At 33.2% G+C, this 27,400-nt stretch overlaps 1 protein-coding gene and 1 long non-coding RNA gene across 3 annotated transcripts; one reads left to right on the forward strand and one right to left on the reverse strand.

The window, feature by feature from the left end:
- Window positions 1-371: 371 nt before the first annotated feature.
- On the reverse strand, window positions 372-26,414 carry LOC114123300 (protein held out wings). Of its 2 annotated transcripts, XM_027986218.2 has the most exons (9): window positions 25,708-26,414; window positions 13,587-13,720; window positions 5,496-5,612; window positions 5,175-5,315; window positions 4,992-5,091; window positions 4,570-4,911; window positions 4,196-4,267; window positions 2,826-2,987; window positions 372-1,977 (listed from the first exon to the last, which is right to left on the reverse strand). In XM_027986218.2, the coding sequence occupies exons 1-8, from the start codon at window positions 25,838-25,840 to the stop codon at window positions 2,875-2,877; spliced, it is 1,152 nt and encodes a 383-aa protein (XP_027842019.1). In that variant the 5' UTR covers window positions 25,841-26,414; the 3' UTR covers window positions 372-1,977; window positions 2,826-2,874. The 2 variants fall into 2 exon arrangements, with proteins under 2 accessions (XP_027842019.1, XP_027842020.1); XM_027986219.2 differs by lacking the exon at window positions 4,196-4,267 and having other exon boundaries at window positions 25,708-26,413.
- LOC126550473 (uncharacterized) lies at window positions 11,486-12,541 on the forward strand. Its single transcript, XR_007604594.1, has 3 exons — window positions 11,486-11,668; window positions 12,216-12,326; window positions 12,407-12,541. It is a non-coding gene; the product is annotated as an uncharacterized LOC126550473 (long non-coding RNA).
- Window positions 26,415-27,400: the final 986 nt, after the last annotated feature.

A 27,400-nucleotide genomic window follows, 5' to 3' on the forward strand; every position in this document is an offset into this window, starting at 1 on the left:
ACCACTACAATATATTTTATTATTTTCTTGCACATAATATATTGGATTAGCAAAAAAAAACATATACACTATACGGTGGCGTACATCATGGCTAGTAATTAAAGAAAAAAAAGACAATTATTGAGTTACTGCGACGTAGAGTGAAATACAATTAAACATAAAATATATACATTGATATATTATGTGTATTGTACAACACAAGTCAATATATTTTTATGACTTGTTCTAAACCTCTTTGTTCTATTCATTAGCAACTTCATGTGGATTCAGCAGTGCAAACAAAAAGTAGATTTTATTATACGAGTTGCCCAACATACGCGGCATGGTGATGAAAGGAAGATATGGGTAATAAAAAAATAATGAAAAAAAACTGTTCTACATGCTTTTTTTTATTATTCATATCATTTGATAAAACATTTTCATTTACAAAATAAATTTCATAAAAATCTGAAAAACCTTACATGCAACATTGATAAATTTGATTAAAATAGAAACTCCTATGGTATATATATATTTCTATAAAACATATACACATATATTTATAAATAAAAATAAAATTCATATTGTCAAGCGTATAATATTAATACAATATATTATATAAATATAGTTTATATAATATAAACAATGTTTTATAGATTGAAATAAATTAAAATTTATAATGTTAAATCTTAATACGTTTAAAGAGAAGAAAAAAATTTTACCCTATGGCACATGAGCCTGAAATACATCAAACAGTTATTTATTGTTTTGGGAGGCAGTAAAGTGCTCATCTACAAACAAAAATTTTTTTTTCTAAAATCTAAAATATACATTTATAAGTATATTTATAATTATTTTATATATTAACTACAAACGTCTAAAATAACAAGAAAAAACAAAAACACGACTATTTTAACGTTGAGATTCGTAAACAACAAAATAAAATAAAGTAATATAATAATGTATGTATATGATATATATATATATTTAGCCTATACGAGAGATTGTCTAAATTATTTAGGCTCTTAAGTACTTACAAAAATATTATAAAAACTTAATTATATATATATATATATAAATATATAATAATTTTTTCATTACGTATAAATATATATTTTCATATAATATATAATTTTAAATATATCTCACTAATAAATAAATTATTGTGAGTATTATATTCTATATTTATTTAACATAATTCTATAACAAAAAAAAAAAAAAAATGTAAAATGAACTGGCATGGGTCGATTTTGGCACCTGGCATATGGTATTATTTAAGGTATTATATTTTAATTGTATTTAATACTGAAAATTTTCTCTAGATAATAATATCGAAAAACTTTTCTAAAAAAAAAAAATTAACATTTTATTGCACACTATATATAAAATAGTTCTTATAAATAATAACAACATAAAAAAAAATATTCATTTATATTTTTTTGTAATTTTCTTATTTTATATTCTTGTTTAAACTAAGCAAATTTGATAAGTAGAGTTGTAAAAAAAGTTTGTTCAATATTCTTTTATATTTTTAATTGTCGTATACTTTGTGTTATTAGACCATTGTGGTGGTTCAGAATTCAGGAAATAAACAAACAAAAATACTAAGACTAGTGACGACAAGCATATAACGATTGTCGACATTAATACCAAAATAAACAAATATATAGATACATATGTTTTTAAAGGCATCAAGGGACTCAACAAAATAAATCTATCTAGTCTTTAAATTGTAATATTACGAAACAACATAATACACTATAATAATATAAATAAAACAAATATTATTATACGAAAATGATTAGACAGACAGATAATTGGTTAGACGAATAATTTCAAGTGCAACATTGCGTTTTTTTTTTAAGTGTGTATATATGTGCGCAGAATGATATTGTTTAGTTGTTAATAATAGTTCCGTCTGGCAATCGTCGCACTTCGGCCGCAGGCTGCATTGTGTGGTGTTAAAATAAAGGTCCAGTATGTTAGATCTCCGCAAGCCTTTTTTTGAGGTTAAATAAAAAATAAATAAAAAAACATGTTAGTAATGAAATATTTCAAAAAAAAAAAAATAGCAGCTAAAAGTATTATGTTCTATTATTGTATTAGTATAAGTACGCCTGTGACAAACATAAGTGTTCTGTCAAGTGTATTTCAATAGTTATTAGTACAATATTTTACTACCATATGAATGAAAAGCGTTATGACGTAAAATACATATGAGTAATACAAAAAAAAAAACTTTCATGTGATTATTATTTTTATTATTTAATCAGTAATGTAAGTTTTTTTTCATTCCACTGTTTATATATTAAATGCATTAAATTTAAATATTATAGTGCAAAATAAGGGATGTTTCGTAGTAATCGTAGATAATTTTGATAGTCTACCTTCACCAATCTTCGGTTTTGCTGTTAAATACAATATTAGAACACAATACGTGAAAAATATACTTAAATATGTTACAACTACAAATTAATATATATGTAGCTCCTACACCTACATAATACTGCTATAACAAGCAAAAAAAAAATAGTAAAATAAAAATGTATATAAATTAACTAAAAATGAATAAATAGATATTTATTTAATATATGATATGTAGGTATATAAAACTAATAGTATACCTACATAAACACAAATAAATGATGAGAAAAAATAAATAAAAATATCACAACCGAAAAAAAGGTCTAGAAAAAAAAAAGAAGCATAAATAAAAAAAATTACGCATGGGGGTCATTGAAATTGATATAAATAATTTGGGGTCTTTGAAATTTGATAATCGCGCCAGATTATATCCTATAAACTATGATTGTCTAACCCTAAATTAAAAACGAATAGCAACTGACCTTTCAGATTCAAAGAACTTTTTTTTTAATTTTGGTTTTTTTTTTTTTTTTAATTGACAATCGAAGTGCCAACCCTCTGATACGGATGATCCCTGATCTGAGTCAAATGCCTTCTTTGTTTTGCGACCTGAGCCGCCGCCGCAACCGCGGCTGCTGCACCTGCTATAAACATATTATTTCTATTTATTTATTGAAAATTAATTTTAGTAATGCATTCATAAAAACACCGTTAGAGAGCCAGGTTCCATTTTAAAACGTCGACCCCCTACAACTTGTACAAAAATAATAGTAATTATTATTTAATATATATATATATATATATATAGTATATATGTATAACAAATTCTAAACATAGATGTGTACTAAACAATCACAAAAAAAATATACATTACATTAATTATATAATCAGCCTGAGTATTTTTTTTATAATAATATTATAATATAATATAATATAAACATAATTAAAATATTAAAAGTGTTTGTCATGGTATTTCATTCTTATCAAATTAAGGAACTTTAGGTGTCAGAAGTATATATTCTTCTTATGAGTAAAAAACCTGTTTGGTGGTTCTTCTTGGTCCCTCAAGTATTTTGTTAATTCGGGTCCTAATGTTTTTAATATTTTGTTTTATATTTGTTAAAACTTTAGTATTAACTATTAATGTTAGAGTCACACCTTGGTTTACATATTTCTAAAAAATTATTTAAATATTTGTCCCGGTTAGTTGAAAATATTGACTAAGAAGATATGAAAGATACTTTTAAATTCACTAATTTCAAAACTATGAAAAATATTAAAAATAATAAGGATTTGTTTAATTGTTATTATTTATTAAAATTGTTTTACCAGTTAGAATACAAATTCTAAATATTATATTTTTTTTTTTCAATAGGAAGTACTTGAGGAGTATTATTAGGAAAAATGTTTGATTACCGTATTAAATTCATTAGTACACACCTAGTTTTTTAAAATAATATTTTAGTTGAGTTAGACTAATATTTGAACTAACTAAACGCGAAAGAAACAGAGATAAAGAAGGGATATATATGTATATATAACTAAAATAAAATCTATAAATAATTACTATAAAAATAAAAGCTTTGAGTAATAAAATAGATTAAAAGCGCGCAAAAAATTAAGGAATCAAAAAAAAAAAAAATAATAATAATCATAATCATAATAAAATAAACAAGATAAATAATAGTTATATAAATAATAATAATAATATTCATAATAATAAAAAAATAATAATAAGGAATATTGAAATAAAATTAATTCCTAAAATTATACATAAATAATAAATAAGATAGCACCTCACAAACATAAAAAAAGAAGGGTTGGATGGCCAAATACTAAGGATGGTACTAACGTTGATTTGGCCAGTGACGGTAGGTGAGCCCTTGTAGTTCTGGAACCATTAGCATGTATCTGGCCGAACATTCTTTTAATATAATAATAAAAATAAATTAAAATTTAAAAAATATCTCAAGAACAGTTTGCTTTGAAAAGTAAAAATACTGATTAGGTTCATATGTGTTTTTCTTCAGTCTTATTAAAAACTAATAATTGTTTAGTGATATTTGAACAGGGGCGATTTTAATTGTAGTTTTAAATTATTTTCATCCTGAATAATGATTTCTCAGTCTCCCAAGCGCATTCAATCATATACACCATATAAATATATATAATATATATATTTATATAAATCTTTTTTTTTTTTTTAACAAACAAACAACAACGCACCCGAGTGATCGGCAGGAGTGTATTCTGTGATCAATGGTGATCCAGCTAATGCATAGTTGGCATAATCAGCGTATGGTGTATATATAAGACCAGCTGCAGCTGCTGCTGCTGCAGCATGATGATGATGTTCAGCTGGAGACAATAGCTGAGGAGCACCAGGATTTCCACCACTGGTAGTAATGGCAGTCGGGATACGTGGCGATAATATAAGTGGCGCAGTTAATGGTGTGGCAGTTTGTGGTCGCAAAGTTGTGGCTAGGCCACCCATACCATGTGGTGACAAAAGTCGCTGTGTCTCAGCAGCTGCTGCAACAGCCATCCTACGCCATTCCTCATCGCAAGCTAGAATATTAATTGTTAAATATTGTGATTAAAATACTAAATAAATTATAATATTATTGGTATAGTAAATATTAATTTACCTGCTGCTGCTAAAGCTTTAGCGTTTGAGTCCCTGTATGTACCGTTAATAATAGCAAGTTCCATTAGTTGGCGTTTCTTCAATTCATCTTCTCCATCAGCCTAAAAAGTAATAATATTAGAACTTTAATATACTTGAATTTAATTAAAAACCAAAAAGATTTGTAAAAATAATTTCAACTAACTGGCACAAGAAGCCTTTTCACTTCGTCAATTGCTCTTTTCAACTTGAGCTTAGCCCGGTTTTCAGTGTCTTCAACAGATATCAAAACATGAAGTTCTTCGCTCAAATGTTCCCAGTTGGGTTTACCTCTATTTTGTTCCTCCTTGAAACATACATATTAATAATAATTAATTGTTATATCACTCGAAACTATACAATTCATATTTACTTACGATTCTGTATGAAAAACTCCCGATAATGGTGTTAGCAAATAAATGATATTTATTCATAGTGTTAGACAAGAAAAATCAATATAAAATTAACACTTAATTTTCGTACATACCTTTTTCTTATCACGCATTGAACCCTTTCCTCGAACCATAATCTTGCATCCGGTTTCCAACTCCAATTGTTTTGCTGTCATACCTCGTGGGCCCAATATTCTTCCGACAAAGTTGAACTAAAAAATATTAATACAAATCTATTGTTAAAATCGCATTTAAGAATATGGAAACATTTGAAAATGATACAGAAAAAAAACATATAAAAATCATAATAACATGTTGATTGTAACGATTGTCGTATCAGATGTATATTTTAAGTGGGCTAGTTAAATCATAGTAATGCTAGCAAATATCTACGCATAATTTTCAATTTTTTTTTTTTCGTGACACAATTTATATTTCGAAATAAAATTATCACCAACACTATTCAAATAAACCAAGATTCCCATTCCCCACGTTTAATATTAATACATTAATATACTAAATGTATTGTCGATTACGATTTACGGAAAATTAATGTGAAGTACTGATTAATATACTGGCGAGACACTTATTGTAACAAATCGATAGATAATAACATTTGAAACGATGTTAACATCCTGTGTATCCACACGGTGTCGCCGACTATGGCTCGACAAGGCCCCATGGGCCACGAGTACGTTAATTTCTTCGAACAACGTAGGTACTTGAATTGGATATCGTCTTTTCGACACACACCATACACATAACATAGCATTATAATATAGTAATAATAACTGTGGTGTATATATTATGATTATATAAACAGTCGAGTGGTTTCTACTCGTCACTATTATAATATTATATACTAATTGACTCGAATACACATATGACATTTTAAACACGCAATGTTTACTTTTTATGGCCAACGTATACGAATATAATTCCACGACTAAAATAATATAAAATAAATAATATTATACGACTGGATTGGTTGGAACATTTTAAACGTCACGTGAACACGCGGGCATAGACTATAGGTTTCGCCTAAACACAATTTGTATTTCAGACCGAGTTTACTGTATAATAGGTAATATTGCGCGCCTTATATTTTACAGTCGATAAAAAATTATATTTTTGCATTTAAAATTTTAGTAACTGATTCACAGCTAATATCCTTTAAAATTATTGAAGTTTTCATTACATTATTAGTCATTATGTGCATTGTGCATACATAACTAACGAGTATGGATTTGAGTGATACTTTACAGAAGAAATAAGTTTTAATTTTCGCAAGCTATCTATCCAATATAAGCTAAATCCATATGCATTGTATAATACTTTATAATATAAGGTAAACACGATGACAATAAATGGATAATATTAAATACTTTTAAAATTGTAATTCATTTTTATTATATTTTAAATAACTAGATGTTCATTATTATATGTTTTTATTTAATTTAAGTGAAGTAACTTAAATACTAAGTAAATAAGTTCTACTAAATATTATTTTCAAATCTTAAAAAATAACTAAAATGTTAAAAAAAAAATAACTAATAGCGATTATCTAATGCAGTATTTGGATAATCAACCCGGAACATAACCGAGCACAATAAATTGGTGTATACAATTTGTAAAGGTAATCTTAAGTGCAATTACCACTACTACAGTCAGGTTACAGTAGTATTACGACTGGCGTGCTTAAAAAGTTGAAAAGTTATAAGTTCAGAGTCGTAGTTGTGAGAAACACATATTATGTGTTGAAAATTAGAACTACTCGTATATTTTTATGGACAATACTCTATTGGAAAACAAGTGTTCTTAGAACTATTATATAACATAAATTATAAATTATACATTGAACAATATTTTTTGAAAATCATATTGCTGAGCAAATTATTTTAATGAAAAATATTTTATTGGAAATGTATATTATTGGATTACGATACATGGTTGCAAACAAATTATTTTTTGACAAAAAACGTTTCTGAGCTAATATTATTCCAACAATATACGTTTAAATTATAAATACGATTCTAAAATAATACTTCATCAAAGTGCCCAACACATGTTTCTAATAAATACGTTTCAAGGTAAATACTTAACCAATAAAACATTTATATTCCTAAATCAGTAAAATTCCAAAAATAAAATATACACATATAACATATTATAATTCAGAAAAATTTCCCGAATTTTTACAACCTAACCAATTATTTTCCAACAAAATCTAGCCTCCGCTAAGACAATACGTGCGACCGAACACTAACAAATACTGCGATGACATGGTATAATTATGGTTTACAATACAGTAGAAATATTGTTTAAAAAAATTACCGAAACGTCAATTTCACGTTTTAAACATCGTATGGGACTCGTCGTCAATTTTTATTTCCCTTTGTTACGCCGCTGGATCAAGAAGTGGACGATGACAATAATAATTAATAATAGTCCTACAAAGCCTGCCTGTGCATTAACTATTATTTTATGGATGGCACTCCTCTGTATAGACATGCGTAACCGCGGTTACACCTCGTCCTCTCAATATTATTATGGTACTACGACTACTACTATGACGTTATTTCAACGGATTAAAATATCATATTATGTACCAACATTTTAAACCGTAGAAATTACAGCATCTGAAATGCAGACTCTACACAGTAGAGGAAATGGTGACGCAGATATTTGAAATTCCCCAAGAAACATGGATACTTTTTATTCAGTACAACATTTAAGGAGCGGATATGTATTTGAAAAGAACTAATAATCATTGTAGTCCGAACGCGAGTTTTTTTACATCTTTTTCCATTTCTAATTTCTTTTCGTAATTATTTCGTAGAAAAACTTTCAACAGCGTTATACTAATCAATCCACACCGAACACACTTCAGTCACAAACATTTAATAATTTTTACAACATAATATATTTTATAAACTAGATAAAAGTATAAAAGTAATAATTTTATGAAGTTAAACTGTACCAAACTCCGTGACCCATACCGTTGTACATTGGTTATTATACTTATTATATTTATCAATTATGCATTATCTATAATAATTGCAAGTGTAAAGCACAGCCCTATAGTTAAGTATGACTAATGACGCATCACAATATTGAAATGTTCATCGAAATTGTTATTGTAGGGACCGAATGATAATAAAGTAGATTTAGGTATACTACGATGACCTCGGCAGATTCGATATAATAGAAAGCAGATAATTATGCATAAAATCACTAATTTATAGACTGAATAACATGGTTATAACATTATTGTACATTATCAAAGTAATAAGACATGTTACAAATACGGCACGATAATGAGATTAATTTTCACATAATATATGTAATTATAATACTATAGTAATATTTAATAAACCATACATACAATTATACTACTAACATTTCATAGATAAACAAATATGAATTTCAAAATAAATCAAATTTTGCACGAAGTCAAATATTATAAAATAAATACAAACATAGTCAGACATTCGTCTAAGTGACGATTGTGTATACCCCCCACCGAGTTTTGTGGAACTCACGAGTTCACGACGGCCTGAAGTGACAAGCCAGAAAAAAAATGGTAATTCACGCGAGAAGACTCAACAATTAATTTTACCGCCAGTTAAGGATAAATAAAATATATAATAAGTATATTTTATTATTAATTATTGTTATATATATATATATATATAATAACGACTCAATGATAATGGGCACCACCACAAATCACAACAATGGTTTGCGGCGACAAAAAGTGACTAACTACCTACCACACATCACAATAATACATAGTAATTCTGCTAATGAACCGTTTTTGGCCAAACCCGAATAACGATGGTGCTAACGCCAAAAAAGGATTAAACCCCCCTCTTTATAGGCGAGCCAGCTCTCACTCTCTCTCTCTCTTTCTCTCCTAAACTATCTCTTCGCACTCTCGCCGCGCATATGCTAAAATAATAATAATAATAATATATGCAAATAGCATGTACACGATACACAATAATTTCACACAAATGCATTTGTCACCATTCATTTTTATTTTTATTGTTATTATTATTATTATTATAACGAACGAACGGAGAATTGCTATAAAACAGAAAAACGATTTTGGATAGAAAAAAAAAATTAAGAAACATTAAGGACACGAGGCAATGGCGGCGGGAGCAGAAACTGCGAGGGCGCCATTGCTTGTTGGCCATATTCAGCGTTGTCACGATCCTAAAAAAGAACCCGACCATATGGTCCTCTCATGTTTTCTCTGGCACGTTTATGATCTTTAACATTGCATATATATATAGAAGTGTGTAGACGACGACGACGATTTAAAAGACGAAAATAATATATACACACGGTGGTAGTATATGGAAATTTAATAGCGTGGGATTACTCATTTTGGAAATGCCATTATTACGCCTGCGATATACATACATCGTTCATTAGATTTTTAATAAAATTATAATAATGATGATGATGACGAGATGCAAATCGGTCTTATACATACATCTCCAACCCCGCGTTGAATATATTGATGTGAGTAATAAGTTCCTTTTTTCCTGTCCCACTCCCTCTCAGAACTATTCGCTATAACGCCTATAACTCGCGTAGGTCGCAATTGTAGAGTAGACAAAATAAAAATAATAAATAAAAATTAGAAAAATATATATACGCCACTGTTGTCCATTAATGGGCATCCACGACCGGACATGTCTTTCGGACCATCCCATTCAATCCGTTGAGTATTACAAATATTATATTATTATATAAACACATGCACCAAGGACATGCCAAACCCATTCTACTAAGTGCGTAACATTTAAACTCCGTTTTCCTCCCTGTCACTTTATAATATGAGAAAATACATATGATAAATTGATCAGCGTAAAAGGCGGTCGATGTCATTATTTCTACTGGAGAAAAGGTATGAAAATAAAAAAATCAGAATTACGTAAATTGCACTTCTCTACGACTCTACCAGAAAGTACTTGTACAAGGCACGACAGTAATAGTGATATAGGTGAAAAAATAGCATACAACAAAATTCAAATACATTATAGTATAGACATTTTTAATTTAACAACAAATTCCTTAGCACAATTGAATATATATTTACAATTTTCAAAGGTACTCTATAGTGTATATTATATTTACCTATATAGATAACTAGTAACTAGGTTTATAGCAATTGCGATCTATATTTTATAAAATACTCAAGTACTACAATATTCTAAAATTTGTTTTTTTATTAGGAAAATTTTGTAAATTAGTGAATTCTTTGTAAGTTGTACAGTTAATTAAAATATTAAATGTGTTCAGCCAATATTATTAAATTTATCAATTGATAAGTCATGAAGATAAACTATACAAAAATAAAGTTTAAAACACATCCTAGTAATAATAAATTAATTTTTTTTCTTAAACAGTAAAAAAGATAGACAATCTCCTGAAATAAATTTTAAAAATCTTGGACAATAACTGTACAATATTTTCTACCATTACATCATAATATACGCAACGCAAGTACAAGTTGTGCATTATTCATACAAAAAATTGTTGAAAGCTTGGTCATAGTTATAATAAATAATAAATTAATAATACTAGAAAAAATGTATAAATACTTTAAAGAATTTACATTATACGTGTTCAAAATAATTGAATTTCTCGAAGTATGCAATAAAAGAAAACACATAGGTATCTAAATGGCTAAATAACATATAAAAAAAATTATTTGATTGCAATACTTAACCTATTGCAAGAAATTGTGAATGGATCAGCAGGATCAATAATAGCATAAGCGGTAATAATAAATAAAACATACAGTGTAATTGTGTATAAATTAATAAATAAAAATGTCGAATCGTAAAATAGTTTAAAAAGTACCTACACAGAATACAAAAGGCAATTTATATTTTACGCTAAAAACCGTGAAAAATATGAATTTTAATTTTATTAATAAGTTGTTTTTCCCGAATTATAATTTTACAGTGCCTTAAAAATAGATCCAAACAAGTAAAAAAGGTCAACACCGCTGCCGGCACAAAGAGAGTGCGCGGTTTTCGTCGTGAGGAGACTTATTTTTTACAGATTAATCATTGCCATAGTCACTCCGAGCGGCCATCTTTGACTCGCACTCAAAACAAACTGATCATTATTTACACCACTGGACACATTACCTACCCACATACTGCCTACACAATGAACTGTTGGTATAACAATATTATAAGAAATACATTGTTTTCGAAGGGGCACATCGATTCCACCAGTACAGGTAAATTTAAAACAACTTATCAACTTCACAAATAATAATTTTTACTTTTGGTCGTCCTGTAGTGGTTACTTCTTAATTTTATCGATTAATTAAAAAATAAATTTACATTTGACAAAACAATTATATACATACTTCACAATTCATTATTACGATGACATGAGAAAAAATCAACATTTTCTAATTAATTTGGAATACAATTAGTCAGCTGAACTTAATATGTCATTCTTTACGTTGGACTATCAAGCTTAAAAATTTGCAGTATTAAATTTTAATTTGATTCAAATTTAAGATAAAAATGTATTTAACATATATTATATAAATTTATTTTTATCATAATAACAATATAAATAAAATAAAGCTGTTAATGTCCATTTCAATTAAAAAATGATGAATACAATTTTTATTTTTTATTTTTATTCAAAAAGTTTATATTTTTTCTCAAATTTCTTGATTCAAATACATGGTAATTTTTTGTTGAGTAAAACAGTAATTTACCTTCAAATTATTTAGAATTTTAACTTCAGATTGACTGAATTGTTATTTTTAGTTATTTTAAGACTACCTATACTTATGGAATCGATGACAATTTCATCTAACAAAAAAAAAAGGTCATTCGATGGGTTTGACTCACGACGGGGATTTTGCGAGTAGGTACTAGGTTTGTATACTATTTCTCGTCGTTCTCGGTAAAGAAATGTACTTGGACGTTTTTGTTTAAAATAATTCGTTTTTAAACAGGGCTGCCGGAACAGCACCCGAAGCAACGGGACGTAAACGTCTGGTATTCAGTTTTCAAGAGGGTGGCAGCGGTGGTGGTGACGAGGGATGCGTCTGAGTTGTAAATAACCACACATGTACACGAGACGATTTGACTCGTATTTATAGAAGTGTCTACAAGAGAAAGGGGACGTTTTTCATATAGACATCTGGTACAGATGTCACATGTAGTTTAAAACAAGTATAAGCGCATAGGTACAAGGGCGAAAACGACGAAGGAGCGAAATAAAATATTGAAACGTGAACTGTAGATTATTACGTTAGGAAAACGACAAGACAGATAGTGAGGGAGGAAGTAAACACCTTGAACAACGAATTCAATAAACTCACACATTATTGAGCGAAATATCGAACAAAAGATAAAATAATCTTTAACCTACTTCGCATTATTATTTTTTTTTAATACCTACAATAAAACGTTGAAATATATTAAATAATATTATGATAGCATGTGAAACCCGGTACCGGTGATTTCATTATCCCATGGACGTTTGGTGGTCATCGTTCGGTTTATCAACACCCTCCCCACCAAGATGTGTTGTACGATGTTAGGTAGTATAGGTGTATAATGTACAGGAAAATCGTCGATGACGGATATAATAATGAATACATTCGTCTTGACGAGAAAATGTCCTGCGGAAAGAGCGCAGATCACATGTTTTTTCCTGGTTTACGGTAAGATTTTCAAATTTATTTTTGTAGTAATGACCGTCGTTTGGGCGAGTGCCCATCGACTGGTAGCGGGGGAGGACACACGATACGGGTTGGGATCTTGGCACTGAATGTGTACCGGTAAGATGGCGCGGCGTGGGCGGCGAAGGCGACACGATATTTCCTCTATTTTTAGCCATGCCGGCATGAAGCACCACCGTCAACACCAGCGTCGTTTAAGCCGCACCACCACCACTGGAGCCGAATTCATACTAATATTTGATACTGTTTTAAACATTAACATAGAAAAATTTCGTGATGAGAAAATTACATCCATGTAGAGTATCAAGTCCGTCCTCGCTATTACTGTCTAAACGGTATATAATATAGTTTACAGTGAAATTATGTCGCGTCCGCGCCCCGGAAAACAACAATAACAATAATAATAATGCGTAATAACGACAATAAATTAAACGCCTCACGATCTTACCTCCGGATGGTCCTTAACCGGCACGAACACTTTTTCGGTAATGGTAACGGGCGCGCCGTCTGGTTCCGGCAGCACCAACGGTTCCTTCTTCACACCGTTCACTTCGAATAGGCTGGCCCGGACTTTGGTTATTTCTGTGGACAAAAATTAAATTTCACGGGTTAATACACAGCAATCTAAAAATTCAATATTATTGCGTTATAATGTTAAATTTTAAAAAGTAACACATGATTAATTGCTTCAATATCATATATAATATAGGTAGTTATCATTGATCATTTTTTCTATTTTTGTAACATATTTATTTTACGCGTATACACTGTTGGAACTTGTAAAAATCATTAAAATGTTTGATGTACAGAAAAAAATAGGTACAGTATTATGTTATTGTTCTTAATATTTGCTGTTTGTACACATCCATTAACGTGATCTGGAGAATAATTTAAAACCCTCTGTGTTCAATAAAAATATGTCTAGACGCCTATAATATTCCATTGTCTTAACAATGAAGGGTTGACCGTCACAAGGTCGAAAGTTGACTTATAGTGCAAATAATAGGAGCAAACAGTGAACAAAATTAATCTCGTGAAAAAATACCAACATTTACAAAAAAATAAACCAACATTGATCTTCGTCATATCTTATATTATAAAAGGTGTTCCGGGCTTCCGGCCATGTAAATTGTACTTATTCGATACCTATACAAATAGAAACACGATTTTGTCCAAGGAGTAATAGTATAATATTCGATACACATGCAGTATAAAAAAATAGGGTAATGCAACAATAAGCTAATCGAAGTAAAACTAAAAAAATTGAACGTCAACAAGTATAAAAAATATTTCGTTTGAATTCGCTATAGAAATGGGAGTTAAAAAAAATAATTATGTGTATACTGCTGTTGACAATTGACATCATATCATTGTTACGTCTATCGGTCGTGTTTCACTCTCGTATACTGAACGAGGCAGCAAAAACTCTAGGTAGTAGAATAATAATATTAACGTAATAACAACACAAAGCAAAATGATAAGTTTCGCTTTCATTGGTTTGGGTGGACGTGTCCCCGCGACGATTGGGTGCGCTGCAACAAATTTATGCGATTGCCCAAACGTTTTGTTCTTTTCAATTCCGATTAATTAAAGACGAACACCACAGCAGCGCCGTATCAAAGTAATATGCGAAGGAAAAAGTACATGTCAAAAGAGCCTGTCGGATCTCGTCAGATCCGTGGCGGCGGTGGGCGGTGGACTACGGCATAATATACACAGAAACCACATCGTCGTCACTGTTAACTACCGACCGTGACGACGAGCGGGTCCGCGGAAATCATATAATATAATAATATGATAATACGATATTATATCATGAATAAATACATTCAAAGGTCGGGCTGGTTTCCCCCCCCCCCCCCCGATGACTCGGTGCGGAAGAATCGCGCACACGGGCGTGTACAAATTGTTATTTTATTATCATTTAATAATATTACTATAAAGTTTTAAGATGCATATTCGAGAAGGAGTAGGAAATCGTCCCACACGCCGGACACACAACTCTCTCAAACATACCCACAACACCCACACGCTACCGGTCGACGACGACGAAATTATTGTAAATCGAAATAGATTGTTTTTTTTTTCTGCCATTTGACCATACAATATATATACATATTACATATATTACGAGATACACCTCGCTGCCTTTCCGCCACACATGAGCCTACGACTGTCTACGTACGTACAGTAACTGTGTAGTACCGTGCGTCCGTCGAAACATCAGTTGTGCGGCGGCCGAGAACCGGCCCCGAGAGGAGATTCCGAACGTATTTATAATGCAAGTAAAAAAACCGGTTGCCTGCGCCGTATAGGAGGGGGGGCGCGCGCATCAAGGTCTCGACAAACAGAACCCTTCATTTTTTCCTACAAATACCACCAACAATAATAAAATAATACCTATATACGAATATCGTATTATCATTGTCTTACACACATGCACCGCCCTCGGGGATGATCGCAAGTGGAAATCAGTGTACGGTGCACAACACAGCCCCTAAATACCTCTGTATACACGCGTATAACGTCGAAGAAGCCGGCGCGGCCGCCTATATCGTTTTCAAACGGAACATAATACAATAATAATATTATAGAAACTATAAACCTGCTGCTGTTGTTACAGTACCGCGGTCACCGCAGTTGCACGGTGCAACTAGTTGATCGAGAAACGGATTTTAAAACAAAACCGTACACAATATTATATATTGGTACCATCTGTTGTGTGTTGGAACACTTTCAGCGTTTGAAGAGCAGACTTTCACAAAAAAAAAAAAAAAAATCGTTTTATCCAACGTCAGACATAAAGTAACCAATATGTACGTTGTTTGCGTGTGTACGTGCGTTGCTGCTCCGCGCTGCAAATGATTATACATTCGATGCAAAACAGATTATCGGCTAAAGTCATAGATGCACACGTTATTGTAAGTTCCAAATCCGTAGAGCTCTAAAACAAACATTTTCGAATAATCGTCGCATGTCGGATGTACAATAATGATTAAAACAACAAGTTAAAATAGTTACAAAAATTAGAAGAATACGTCTGAAAATTATACGCGGCTCATTTAAAAACACGTTTGTAATGCATTTTATGTGACACGTTATGCATTTAAAAATGTCATCTGAAAACTAAAACGAGTGCCAAAAAAAAAAAAAATAAAAAAAATACCGTTTGCACGCATTCGGTTCTCATTAAAAGATATTCTAAGAGAGAATATTTTCATTCCCTGCTCTAAACCAAAGCGATTCTAATATTATAAATATTATATACTACTACATATACAGCACACAGGATGCATCATCACGATGAGGAGGTTTCCGTGCTTTGTCTTCCCGACGAAAACATGTGTGTATGTGTGTGTAATGTTTAAGCCACGTTACCGTGTATTCTTTATATGGCGTTTGAATCATTTATTATTGTTATTTATATATCACATTATATATATAATGTACGTGCACTACACACGTATACGCATAATACGAAATAGAAAAAATGTAGGTACTGTATCGTCGCAGTTCAGTGGTTCTCAAAAGGGCGGAATCGTCACGAAGGGTCAACGCCAAGTCGGGAAGACGGGAACGAATAACTTACACGTATCGTACGTGTACGTATACCGTACACACACACGACGAACATATTATTATATTGTATTTGTACAGTTAATATACCTACAAATCCCGTTGCGCCTATTTTGTAAAACCATTTCTCTAGGAGGGGAATATTAGATTACGAGCGGGTAAAACAATACACGATTCCACCGACTCAGAAGTCGACGAGTGTGACATGTTCATCTGTATAAAATATCGTTTTCACATTGTTCTCCGTTCGCGCGATGTGTCTCGAATTACCAATCTCGTCGATGCCGCCGCCGCCTTTCTTTCCGTCCGCCAAGGCTAAAACGCGCGCACATTACACGATACATACAAACATTACATACATTACATATTATTGTAATATACATACGTACGTGCGTGTAAGAGGTTGTCGTAGATATAAACTATATTTATCAAATTGCTATTATATTGTCATTAATAAAAATTAAATATACACTAATGGACGCCGTCGATTATTTATGGTTGTACGGGTGGGTATATATTCGCACATGGTGAAAAATTAAACAACCCCCATCATCGGGGTGATATTAATAATAATAGATTGATCTAATAATTTACTGCGTATGCGGGCTTTGACCAAAAGCTTGTTATTTTCGTTTTTCGTAACAGGGTACATTATTATTATTATTCATATTATTATACAAACGAGCGTGTGTATGATCGTCCGAGTGTTATTTTTTCAACCTTCGATGCGTTGGTATATACGCCGTAGAGTCCTTTGAAGGGGAGAAAACACACGCAATGCAGACGCCAGGTCCAAGAATAGACGCAATGCACTTGGCATCTGCTGTGACGCCATTTTGACTTTTTCAACACGCTCTTTATTTATAAACGGACGACGACCAATCCCCTCGGTACATGGTATTTTTTTTATTTTATACTTTTTTTTTTCGTTTAACGAAATATAAAACAAAACCGTTCTTTGAGAGACGACAATAATTATCGAGCATGAAACCGCTCCAACGTACATAAGAAAAAGCCTTGAGGGATTTATCGCGATTTAACAAGACGGCGGGACGGCAACAGTGGTCAAAGGACTGCGTGCATAAAAAAATCATAATAATCAACAAACATGTGGTGGCTGACTGCTACTGCTGGTGTCGCTTGGACAAATATCACGAAAGACAGAATACAATTATTTCTAAATTAAATGAACAATTACGGCCAAGTTCAAATACAAAAACGTATGTACAAATTGGTTTTAAACGACGATCAACATTGCCCTACCGCGCCCAAGGCCACGAGTTACCAGAAATTGATTTCCCATCCGTACACAATGTTAATGTATTTAAGCGTTCCATAGCTACATGTGTGATGACTATTAACAAATCACACGAAAGTCTACTAACGGTTCTTTAGTTATCGAAACGAACGACACAGATCTTCTGATGTACTCGTAATATCCGTTTAAAAAAAAACATGGGACAAAAGTAAACATATTTTGACACAAAAATGCTATTTTCATTTAAAACAACAAAAATTGTTTCACACATAATAGATACAAGCAGGAACATATATATATATATATATATATAATATATATATATATATATATATATATATATATATATAAATTATATTATTATATTACTGTTATTACTATGCGATTTACTGTAAAACGTGCGTTGAAGAGAAACAATAAGTTAGTTATATACGTATACCATATAGTTTAAAATAAAATAAACGTTAGCGTACCTATTAATGTATACCACACTACGTACTTGCAATAATGTATAGAGCCAATACAGGTATGCCATTTAAAAAAATATATTTTGTTAATCACATGGTTTTTAACCGATTTGTAATGGACGAATCACGTGTGCGCATAATTAACTTTTGAACGAGTAAAAATTTGAAAAAAAACACGAATAAAAAATTAATCACCACATTTAGTTTGACCTATTTATCAAAAATTGCATTTATACATCACGCATTAAAAAAATTAGCATTTACTACCTATGTCCTATGTAAATTGATTATTGGTCACTAATATGTACATATATACATCGAAATCTGATTAAACGTTTATTTAACTCGATAACACAAATATTATAATATAGTCTTAAAGAAAAAAATAATTGTAACTTTAATATATTAGTGAGTATTCAATAAAACTCAGGTTTTTAATATATATATATGTCACATAACAATTTATTGTATCTTGTATACGTGACGAAAAGATGAACGCATAATACATATATTTTGATATACAATATACATACTCGTATTATGTTATGAAATTTAATTCCTAACACCAAGACTTTTACTCAAACGTCCAGAACTATAGTCATCCGACTTCAGCAGCGATGAGATTCGCTCGTAACGTATATACATATAAATAGGTATATATAATAAAAATTCCGGTTTCTTGTGCGGTTTCCAATAGCGGACACTAGAAAATTACAGGCTCGGTGACCAGTCCCTTTTTTGGCAAGTGGGCCAGCCAAAACAAATTTTTCACTCGTTAAAATAATATATCAAAACGCTTCGAGCTATACGTGTACACCCACTGCGCACCTTGTATTACACTATAGTCCATCAGTACCTAATGTTATGTGTATATATATATAATATATTATATTAAATATGGGTACACCGACCAGACAAACGACGACCAATAATTTGATGGTGCATAATATTATAATTGTTATTATCGGCCATTTTAGATTTACGTCGTTGTAGCAAGCGTTGTTTGTGCCAGGATATAAGATAATTAAACGTGGTACTGTATACAAACGACGTAACACGACTATGCACATAATACCTATATAACATACAAAAGCTGGACAAGATGCTGTTGAACCTAACCTAATCAGGTTCGTGCTGGTGTTTGCTGATGTAAGACACGTTTGAAAACAATGATGGTACACGAACGCATTCAAAAAAATGATGTTAAGAGAATTTTGTTATAAGCTATACGATATCTACAGTTTCTTTTTTAAACTTGTCTCTTTTGCATAATTTTTAGCGTACACTAATATTATAATATCGGAACTTTTGGAGCCCTCTCCAAGTCTTTACAAAAAATACTAACAAATCACGTTATTTCTCTTATATAGTATTTCTCTCTAGGGCCAGATCTAGAAAGCAATTTATAAACTTATGATGTTAATATAGAGTGTTTGAATTCCGAAACTAACATGGTGATATTATGGTGATGACTTTACAGCATAATGAAGGAAATACGATCGTGTGAAAGCACCGCGATGCCGTCTCTCGACGCACATCTGGTGGTTATAAGAGTGTATGGAAACTGGCGACATTAGTGGCAGCGGCTGAGGCGGCGGAGGAGGACAAAAACTTTCAAACCACATCCATAGATAGTAATGCAGGTCAGTGGCACTTGGTTTGTTGAAAATTATACACACACATATGTGCACCGACCTATGGAATTGTGACACATAGGTTCGCAATCTTCATAGACATATTTTTTATATTATTATTATACCATTTATCACCGTTATATAGGTATGCTATATAATATATATACATAGGATTCTGTTGATAATATTCTACGTGCGGCAGTATGTTCCAACAATAATAATAATAATAATCAACGACAATAATGATGTAAATGATAATGACGATAATACACGTGCAACGCGTGCTACTGTATAGATTGAATGCGAATCGACCAAGAGCAAACGCAATTTGTGCTGGGGCGCGGAAGCGAGAAAACGACTGTTATTGAAGAGGGGATAGGTATACACTTGTAATGTAGGTCGGCGCCCAAAGGGTGATCACACGACACCTATAGTACATATAGATATACGCATATACCAAAACGATGGTGAATACAGACTGCAAAAAACGTTTCAAAAGGAGTCTGATAACGAAGTATTGTGCAACGAAGATTTTTCAAAACAAATCAAATTTATGAACCTCTAGCCATGAAAGTTCGATTTCTTTTCACGTCGCATCCTCGGACATCAAAGTTTAGCCGAGCTCTGCGACGAACGAAATAATTATACGAAAAATATCATCGACAAACTTATATTATTTTATAATATACAACGACGTACGCGAAGATAATAATAATGTACGACCATCACAGATGTGTACCTATATTATTATTATTATCTGGAGACGTATTATTGGAAGCAGCGGGATGACAAAAAACTACGACGATGACGCTGCCGCCGCCGCGAACAGCGCACAAGACGCAACAGGCCTTGGGCCAGTTTCGCCCAAGTCGAGATGGTAGATGGATAGAATATTTTACTCGACGACGAACGCTTCCGGAAAACGTCCACTCCTATACGTATGTATAATGATAATCCCAAGGATTGTTTGCCGAGGGACGCGACAAATGGCGCAGAAACTCGAACGACGTCACCTTTTTTTTTTCTCCGAGCGTTAAGAAAACCCAGATCAAACGACTACGACTATATACTTTCGAAATGCAGCGACATGTGCGCGTCACGACACATTAGACTCGCAGCGCCGCCGCTGTCGTCATCAGTCAACGGGTATTGTATAGGTATAGATAGATAGGTAGGTAGGTAGGTAGGTACACCGCACCGCAAAAACCGTGTTAGCTATATATAAACACATAATTGCTGCGCACTAGATAATATTATCGTATTATAATATATTCCGTGCACAATCAACTGCGTATAAGTCTCTTGCGGCGAACACTCTGTACGTATATTATATGTGTACAGCCTCTGGCCGCGGCTTAACGAACCGCACACCGGTCCGATCTCGCGGTCCCGGATAGCTTTGATCGACATTAATATCGTCATGCGGCAGTGGCGTCCCCGAGAACATAATATTGTAACATACAATATTGATATGATCAAGTCGACTGTGCGCAAATCTGGTCGTTACTTTACACGTTATATTGTATCATGTTATGTTATGTTATGTTATACACTAACACAACTCGCCCACGAAACCGAAAACTATATAAGTATACATGATGTATCGTGAGTAAATCGTAAGACGCGATCTTTTGTATTTTTTTTTTTTTTTTTTGGACCGTATGCACTCTACTACTCTACTCGTCCGACGATTATCTTATATAATAACATAATAACATACGAGACGCGTTTCCCGTTGACGAAAACACGTAAAACGCATTTGTCAAACGTAGGTGTAGTAAAAAATAAAAAATAAAGATACAAATTAGACCCCTTTTTGTTTTACGTAGAATTGGATTAGAAAGCTAGAATTTGATTGCGTCTCGTCGCTATCTTCTACTCCTACAATATCCATCTCGAACGACATTAAAATACTACGATAAACACAATATACAACTCAAATAATAATAATTATAGTGATATATTTATATTATATACCTTCCAAAAACACTCGACATTTTCATAATGATATTTATTCATTGTACTATAATACTTTCTAAGAACAAATTGATTTAGATAAAAAAAAAAGTTTTTCTTTGATATGAAATATGTGAATGGCAACATAATTAATAATTCGCGTACTATCTAATTTATACAAGGAAAACAATAAAAGATTAAACAAAAAAACACTGAAATTCAACTGGTCAAAGTTAAAAACTCAACAGATTTTAGTATTTGTTAACAATTTGGAATTTTCAACCGTCATTCGTTTATTTATCTATTCTACTCAAGTATTGATAAGATACACATGACTAGAGTTTAATGAACTAATAATAATTCGAATTCATTTTGATAGTAAAATTAAAACTATAAGAAGTAAAGAATATTATTTTACTATATCATCTTAAAAATGTATTGAAGTACAAAATTCGTTAACTCATGAGACTACTAAAATAAATTATTATCGATAAAAAATATAAAAATCAAATTGTGTTTTTCGCATTACATTACTAAATACATAAATAAATAGGTACCTCGATGTTACATTTTGGTAATTATTATTTATAAACAACAAATTTTAACTTCCCAAGATAGACGGAAATGCAGAGGCTTGGGGCCTTTAACCCCCAAAAATTGTTAAAAATGTTAGTGAACTTGAAATTTTAATGGATTTCCTAACCTACAAATATTTTTTTATTTTATACCTTAAAAATCAAAAAAGTTAAAAACCTAAAAATTATAATATTATACATCTAAAACTATAGTGAAAGTACATTTAAAACTCGAAATAAATCATTGAAAGTTAAAAGTAACACATTACACAACATCTAGCGTAGGTAACTTAATCTACCTAAAAATGTTCAATATTTTATAAATTAAAATAATATTAATACTTATCTATATGTAAAAAACGAATGTAAAATATTAGATAGCTATAAAAAATAAATATAAACAACTAATCCAATACTATAACAAAATTGAATATCCAATTCTTTTATTCATGGATATATTTCTAAAAGAAATACAATAGTAGGAATATTATGCTTATAAAAAATGTAGATACTAAATTAATTAAACATTTTAACATGACGTCATTTTGGCTTTACCAACACGTTCTTTATTTATAAACAGACGACGAATCCCCTTGGAACGTGTATAATTTTTTTCCTGACAAAATAAAACATCGTAGTAGGTATGTAACACAATGGTAATTTTATCGAACTTTAAGAAACTACTTCGTGTACATAAAGAGATAAAGCCGTAAGAAATTTGTCGCGATTTATTAAGACATGACGGTCAAAGGATTAAGCATGAAAAAAATATATATGATAGACAATATAGTTGAATACTACATTTTACTAATAATATGATATAGAACATATTACAATAAAATGCATAAATTTTCATTTATTTTATCAACAAACTTTCAACGACTAGTTGAGTGTTTTTAAGCAAAGGTATTTTTAAAAAAAAAAAACAAAAAGGAAACTCGTAGAATGTTCAAGAAACAAAATTCATTTAATTTACTGTTAGTGATAAATGATAATACTTAATCAATAATCGCACATCTTTCATCACATCGACAATGAACTAAATATACGCAAGCGAGCACTACTACGTCGACCGTTTTGAGTCGGTCATAGTACGGAATATATAGATACGCGCATTGTACTCTCTTCGTAATTTGTAAACACGAAATCGTTTTTTTCAATGCGAGCAAATACTCTGTAAATAAATAATATTCGCCACGAGCAAAAGTACACATTTCAATAACCGCAGTACTCTGTAAAGCCAACCTATTAACAATATTTTTTTGACAAAAACTAATCATATATTCGATATACGGGACTTCCTCATAAAGCCAACAGAGAAGTGAGAAGGACCGGAGGCGTGAACAGGCACGGTAACGCGTTTTTTAAAGTATTTTTTGGATAAACCCGTAGCACATATTATATTTTTGTGTTTATCACTTCCAATCGCAGTAGCACTGAAACTATTTTAAAACGGGCAGTCAAAATGACATAATAGAGGCTAACTCACACTGACAACATACACTAAATAAACGTTCGAGTCGTAAAAATATAACAGCACAAAAAGTGCACCGCCCATAAAAGGCGTAATATCACTAATAATATTTTTTTATGTAGACGGTTCAAAATTAAACTGCCACAGCGTCGGACGGCAACATTTCTACATTTTTTCAGTGCCGGTTGGATTTTCCCATCCCCAGCCGCTTATTACAGCGTGATACTAAAATAATGAATGAGTAATGCGGAACGGAGCAAATAACTACGATAATAATAATAACAATTAATAATAACGACGCGAATATTATAATTTATGGCAGTGCCACCGCCTATAATATTTGACATTTGTGTTGACTGCGTTCTTTTATACACTCGAGGCACGACGGAAAACAATAATAATAATAATAGTATGTAAAACAACGTTATGCGGTTATTATACGAAACGAGCGCGTTCCCATTTTAAGGCGACAGTCTGCGCGTTCGCGGCGGAGCGGGGTGCGGCATCGAAGCCCACTTGTTGCGCAACGCGCGCTCCCATGTGTGTGGAAAACCCTTTTGGGGACAGCCCCAGACGGACGGCAGCGATTCGCCGGTTGCGGGGACGGCACCGGGCGCGGGCAACTGTGCGGCGGAGCCGATTCGGGGCGAGGCCCTGTCGTCGTCCCGGCCACCGTCACGATCCCTGCGCACAGGTGCACAGATCGCGCGGCGGCACCTGTAGAGCACGTGGGCCGGCGGTGTGGTACCACCACTGCCGGCCGACGTCGCCGCCGCCGCATTCCGGTCGTGAAACCGAATCCGTGCGCGCACATACAAACGCACACGGACCGGCGACGGCGGCGGCTCGTAAATGGCAACGTCTTTGAGCGCGCGTGCGGCCTTCAATTGAGCTGTGGCTCGTAAACACACACATACGCGCGCATAAAATTACCGAACCTTTTTTTTTTTTTTCATTTTTACAATATTAGGCGAGCGTGTTTTAAAGCGTTTAGTCCAGACGACCGAGTGATCTCACCCGGACGCGTTTTTACGATTTTAATTATTAATCTTTTATTTCGGTTTTCTCTCGTCCGGACGACACGACGGCGGGCTGCCGGGGAATCGTGGACGACCAAAATAGACACACGGGTGTGTAATGTTCGTGTGTGGAGTGGGATTGCGCGGAGGGCAAAACGGGAAAAACGAGATGCTCGCCACTGCCCCCGCCGGCAAGCGGGCCCGCGCCGATCACGAAGCGTTTATCGTTGTCGTCGTCGTCGTCTACGACGAAAAACGCGACCTACAAAAATGAAAACTAAAAAACGCACGCTTGCCACCGCCGACACTAAAAATCAGCTGAGATCAACTCTTATCACGAGACGACGACGGCGGCGGCGGATGACGACGATGTCGACGATGATAATAATGATGCAGATATTATTATTAATTAATCGCGCGGCGCCAATGGGCGGACGACGGAGTTACGAATGTATATTTTGTTTTAAACGCATTTTCAGTCGAATCGGAAACGATATCGCGGTTCCGAGATACCGTGCGACAAAGCTAATCGACGATCATTAATATTGTAGTGTATGAGTAACGCGGTAGTAAACTAAAGTAAATCGTAGTAAGTGATATTAGTAATTACCTTCGTCGATAAGCCGCTCAACGTGCATGAACATGTTTGGAAACGCGGTGATTTGTTTGCGGTCTTTGAGCAATTGCGCCAAATAGTCGGCGATGCTCTGCGTGTTGACCGCGTTCATTTCCGTCATTTTCATGGAAACTTTGTCGTTTGACGACGTGTGGAGGACACCGCTGATGGTGATCGGTGGGCAGTTCACGGATTTTCTCCGGACGATTAGATCGGCTGTGGAACAGTGGTTTGGTTGGGTACCTTCGTGTAGATATATCAAACGAGACTTGTTAACATTTTTCGCGTTTTGCTTGAACGATGGCGACGGTGACGACGACAAATGATACTACACCGCAATGCGTTATTGACACAATGATTTATGCTACGATTGAGAGCGCGCGTGTGTGTGTATGTTGTATTCAGTGTTTTGATATGTAGACGGACCAACCGTGTTATCTGTAAACGCGCGTCGCACTAGTCGGTTTTTATTTTATACTATAATTATACGATTTCTATTATTATACACATGCGTGTAATATGAACAATAAATATTATATTGACGGTGGTGATCGGTCGGCGTTCGTATTTTCTACCTACAGGTGTACGGTGAGAGGGGAATAAAAACGAGAAACGGAATACGACCGACGGGAGTACTTTTTTCTCTCGGACTGCGGACGCGTATTGGACTGCACACACGATGACGAGTGCTCTTTTAAACTAACCTCGGCCGGAGCCCGTAGGTCGGCCGACGACGTTGCGGCGACGGCGCATGCGCGACGCGACGGAAAGAGAAACAGTAAAAACAAAACGAGACGAGAATATACGGCCGCCCGCCGCCGCCGCCGCCACCACCGCACCACTGCGCGCTCCGTCAGTCCGTTTCGTTTGTGTATTATTATTTCGCGGGGCAATACAAACACCATATTTGGACTTAGCGCGACGCGACCGGCCAGCCGGCCAGCACTTTGAGCAGCAGATCTCGCCGACACAGAATTTAGGATTTCTTCGACCGGTCCGCTTTTCCGGCTATCGTGATGAGTGGTTTCCCTCATGTATACCTTATAAAATCTATCCATTCCCAATCCTATATCAATTCCGATTTTCAATGAGAAATAACTCCACCCGTTGACGACTTAACCCATTCCCATTGAGCCTCGTAAAAAAATGAAATTGTTCGAGAATGACTGAAGAAGCGGTTCGGTTTATATATAACATAAATTCACTTACACGAATTGATATTTTTAATCACACAGGTCACAGACAGGTTAGTTATGATTTTGTTCTGGGGGGGGATATACAATTTATTGGTTAAACATAAAGTGGGGGGCTCAATAAGTCAATGATTTAAACATTAAAAAAAAAGGCTCTGGGGGGGGTCTATCCCCATATCCCCCCCCATAACTACGCCACTGGTCACAGATGATATTTTATAGATATGCGGTGTTACTTAAAAAATTGTGTAACTATTAATGATGGACCAACCATGGCACGGTCGCATGGATTCATGGGCACCCATTGGGGGAGGCAAGATAGGGCCCCCTCCTGGAAAAAAAATATTATGAACTTGTAGCTCATCAAATATTACCATAATAATATTATTATTATCTTTATAATCTTACATAGTTACATTTGAGAATTTTTTTATTTTGGCCCCCCTCCCTCCCTATAAAATGTTACCTATGGGCCCCACGCACGGACCACTAAA

The sequence above is a fragment of the Aphis gossypii genome, chromosome 2, assembly GCF_020184175.1.
Source record: "Aphis gossypii isolate Hap1 chromosome 2, ASM2018417v2, whole genome shotgun sequence".
Taxonomy (NCBI): Eukaryota; Metazoa; Arthropoda; class Insecta; order Hemiptera; family Aphididae; genus Aphis; species Aphis gossypii.

Excerpts from the sequence above, each read along its gene's own strand:
- LOC114123300 (XM_027986218.2), bottom strand. The coding sequence starts at position 25,840 with ATGAAAATGACGGAAATGAACGCGGTCAACACGCAGAGCATCGCCGAC. Across the intron at positions 13,721-25,707 it reads TGAGCGGCTTATCGACGAAG|AAATAACCAAAGTCCGGGCC; the intron begins GTAATTACTAAT and ends TTTTGTCCACAG. Across the intron at positions 4,912-4,991 it reads TAAAGCTTTAGCAGCAGCAG|CTTGCGATGAGGAATGGCGT; the intron begins GTAAATTAATAT and ends TTAATATTCTAG.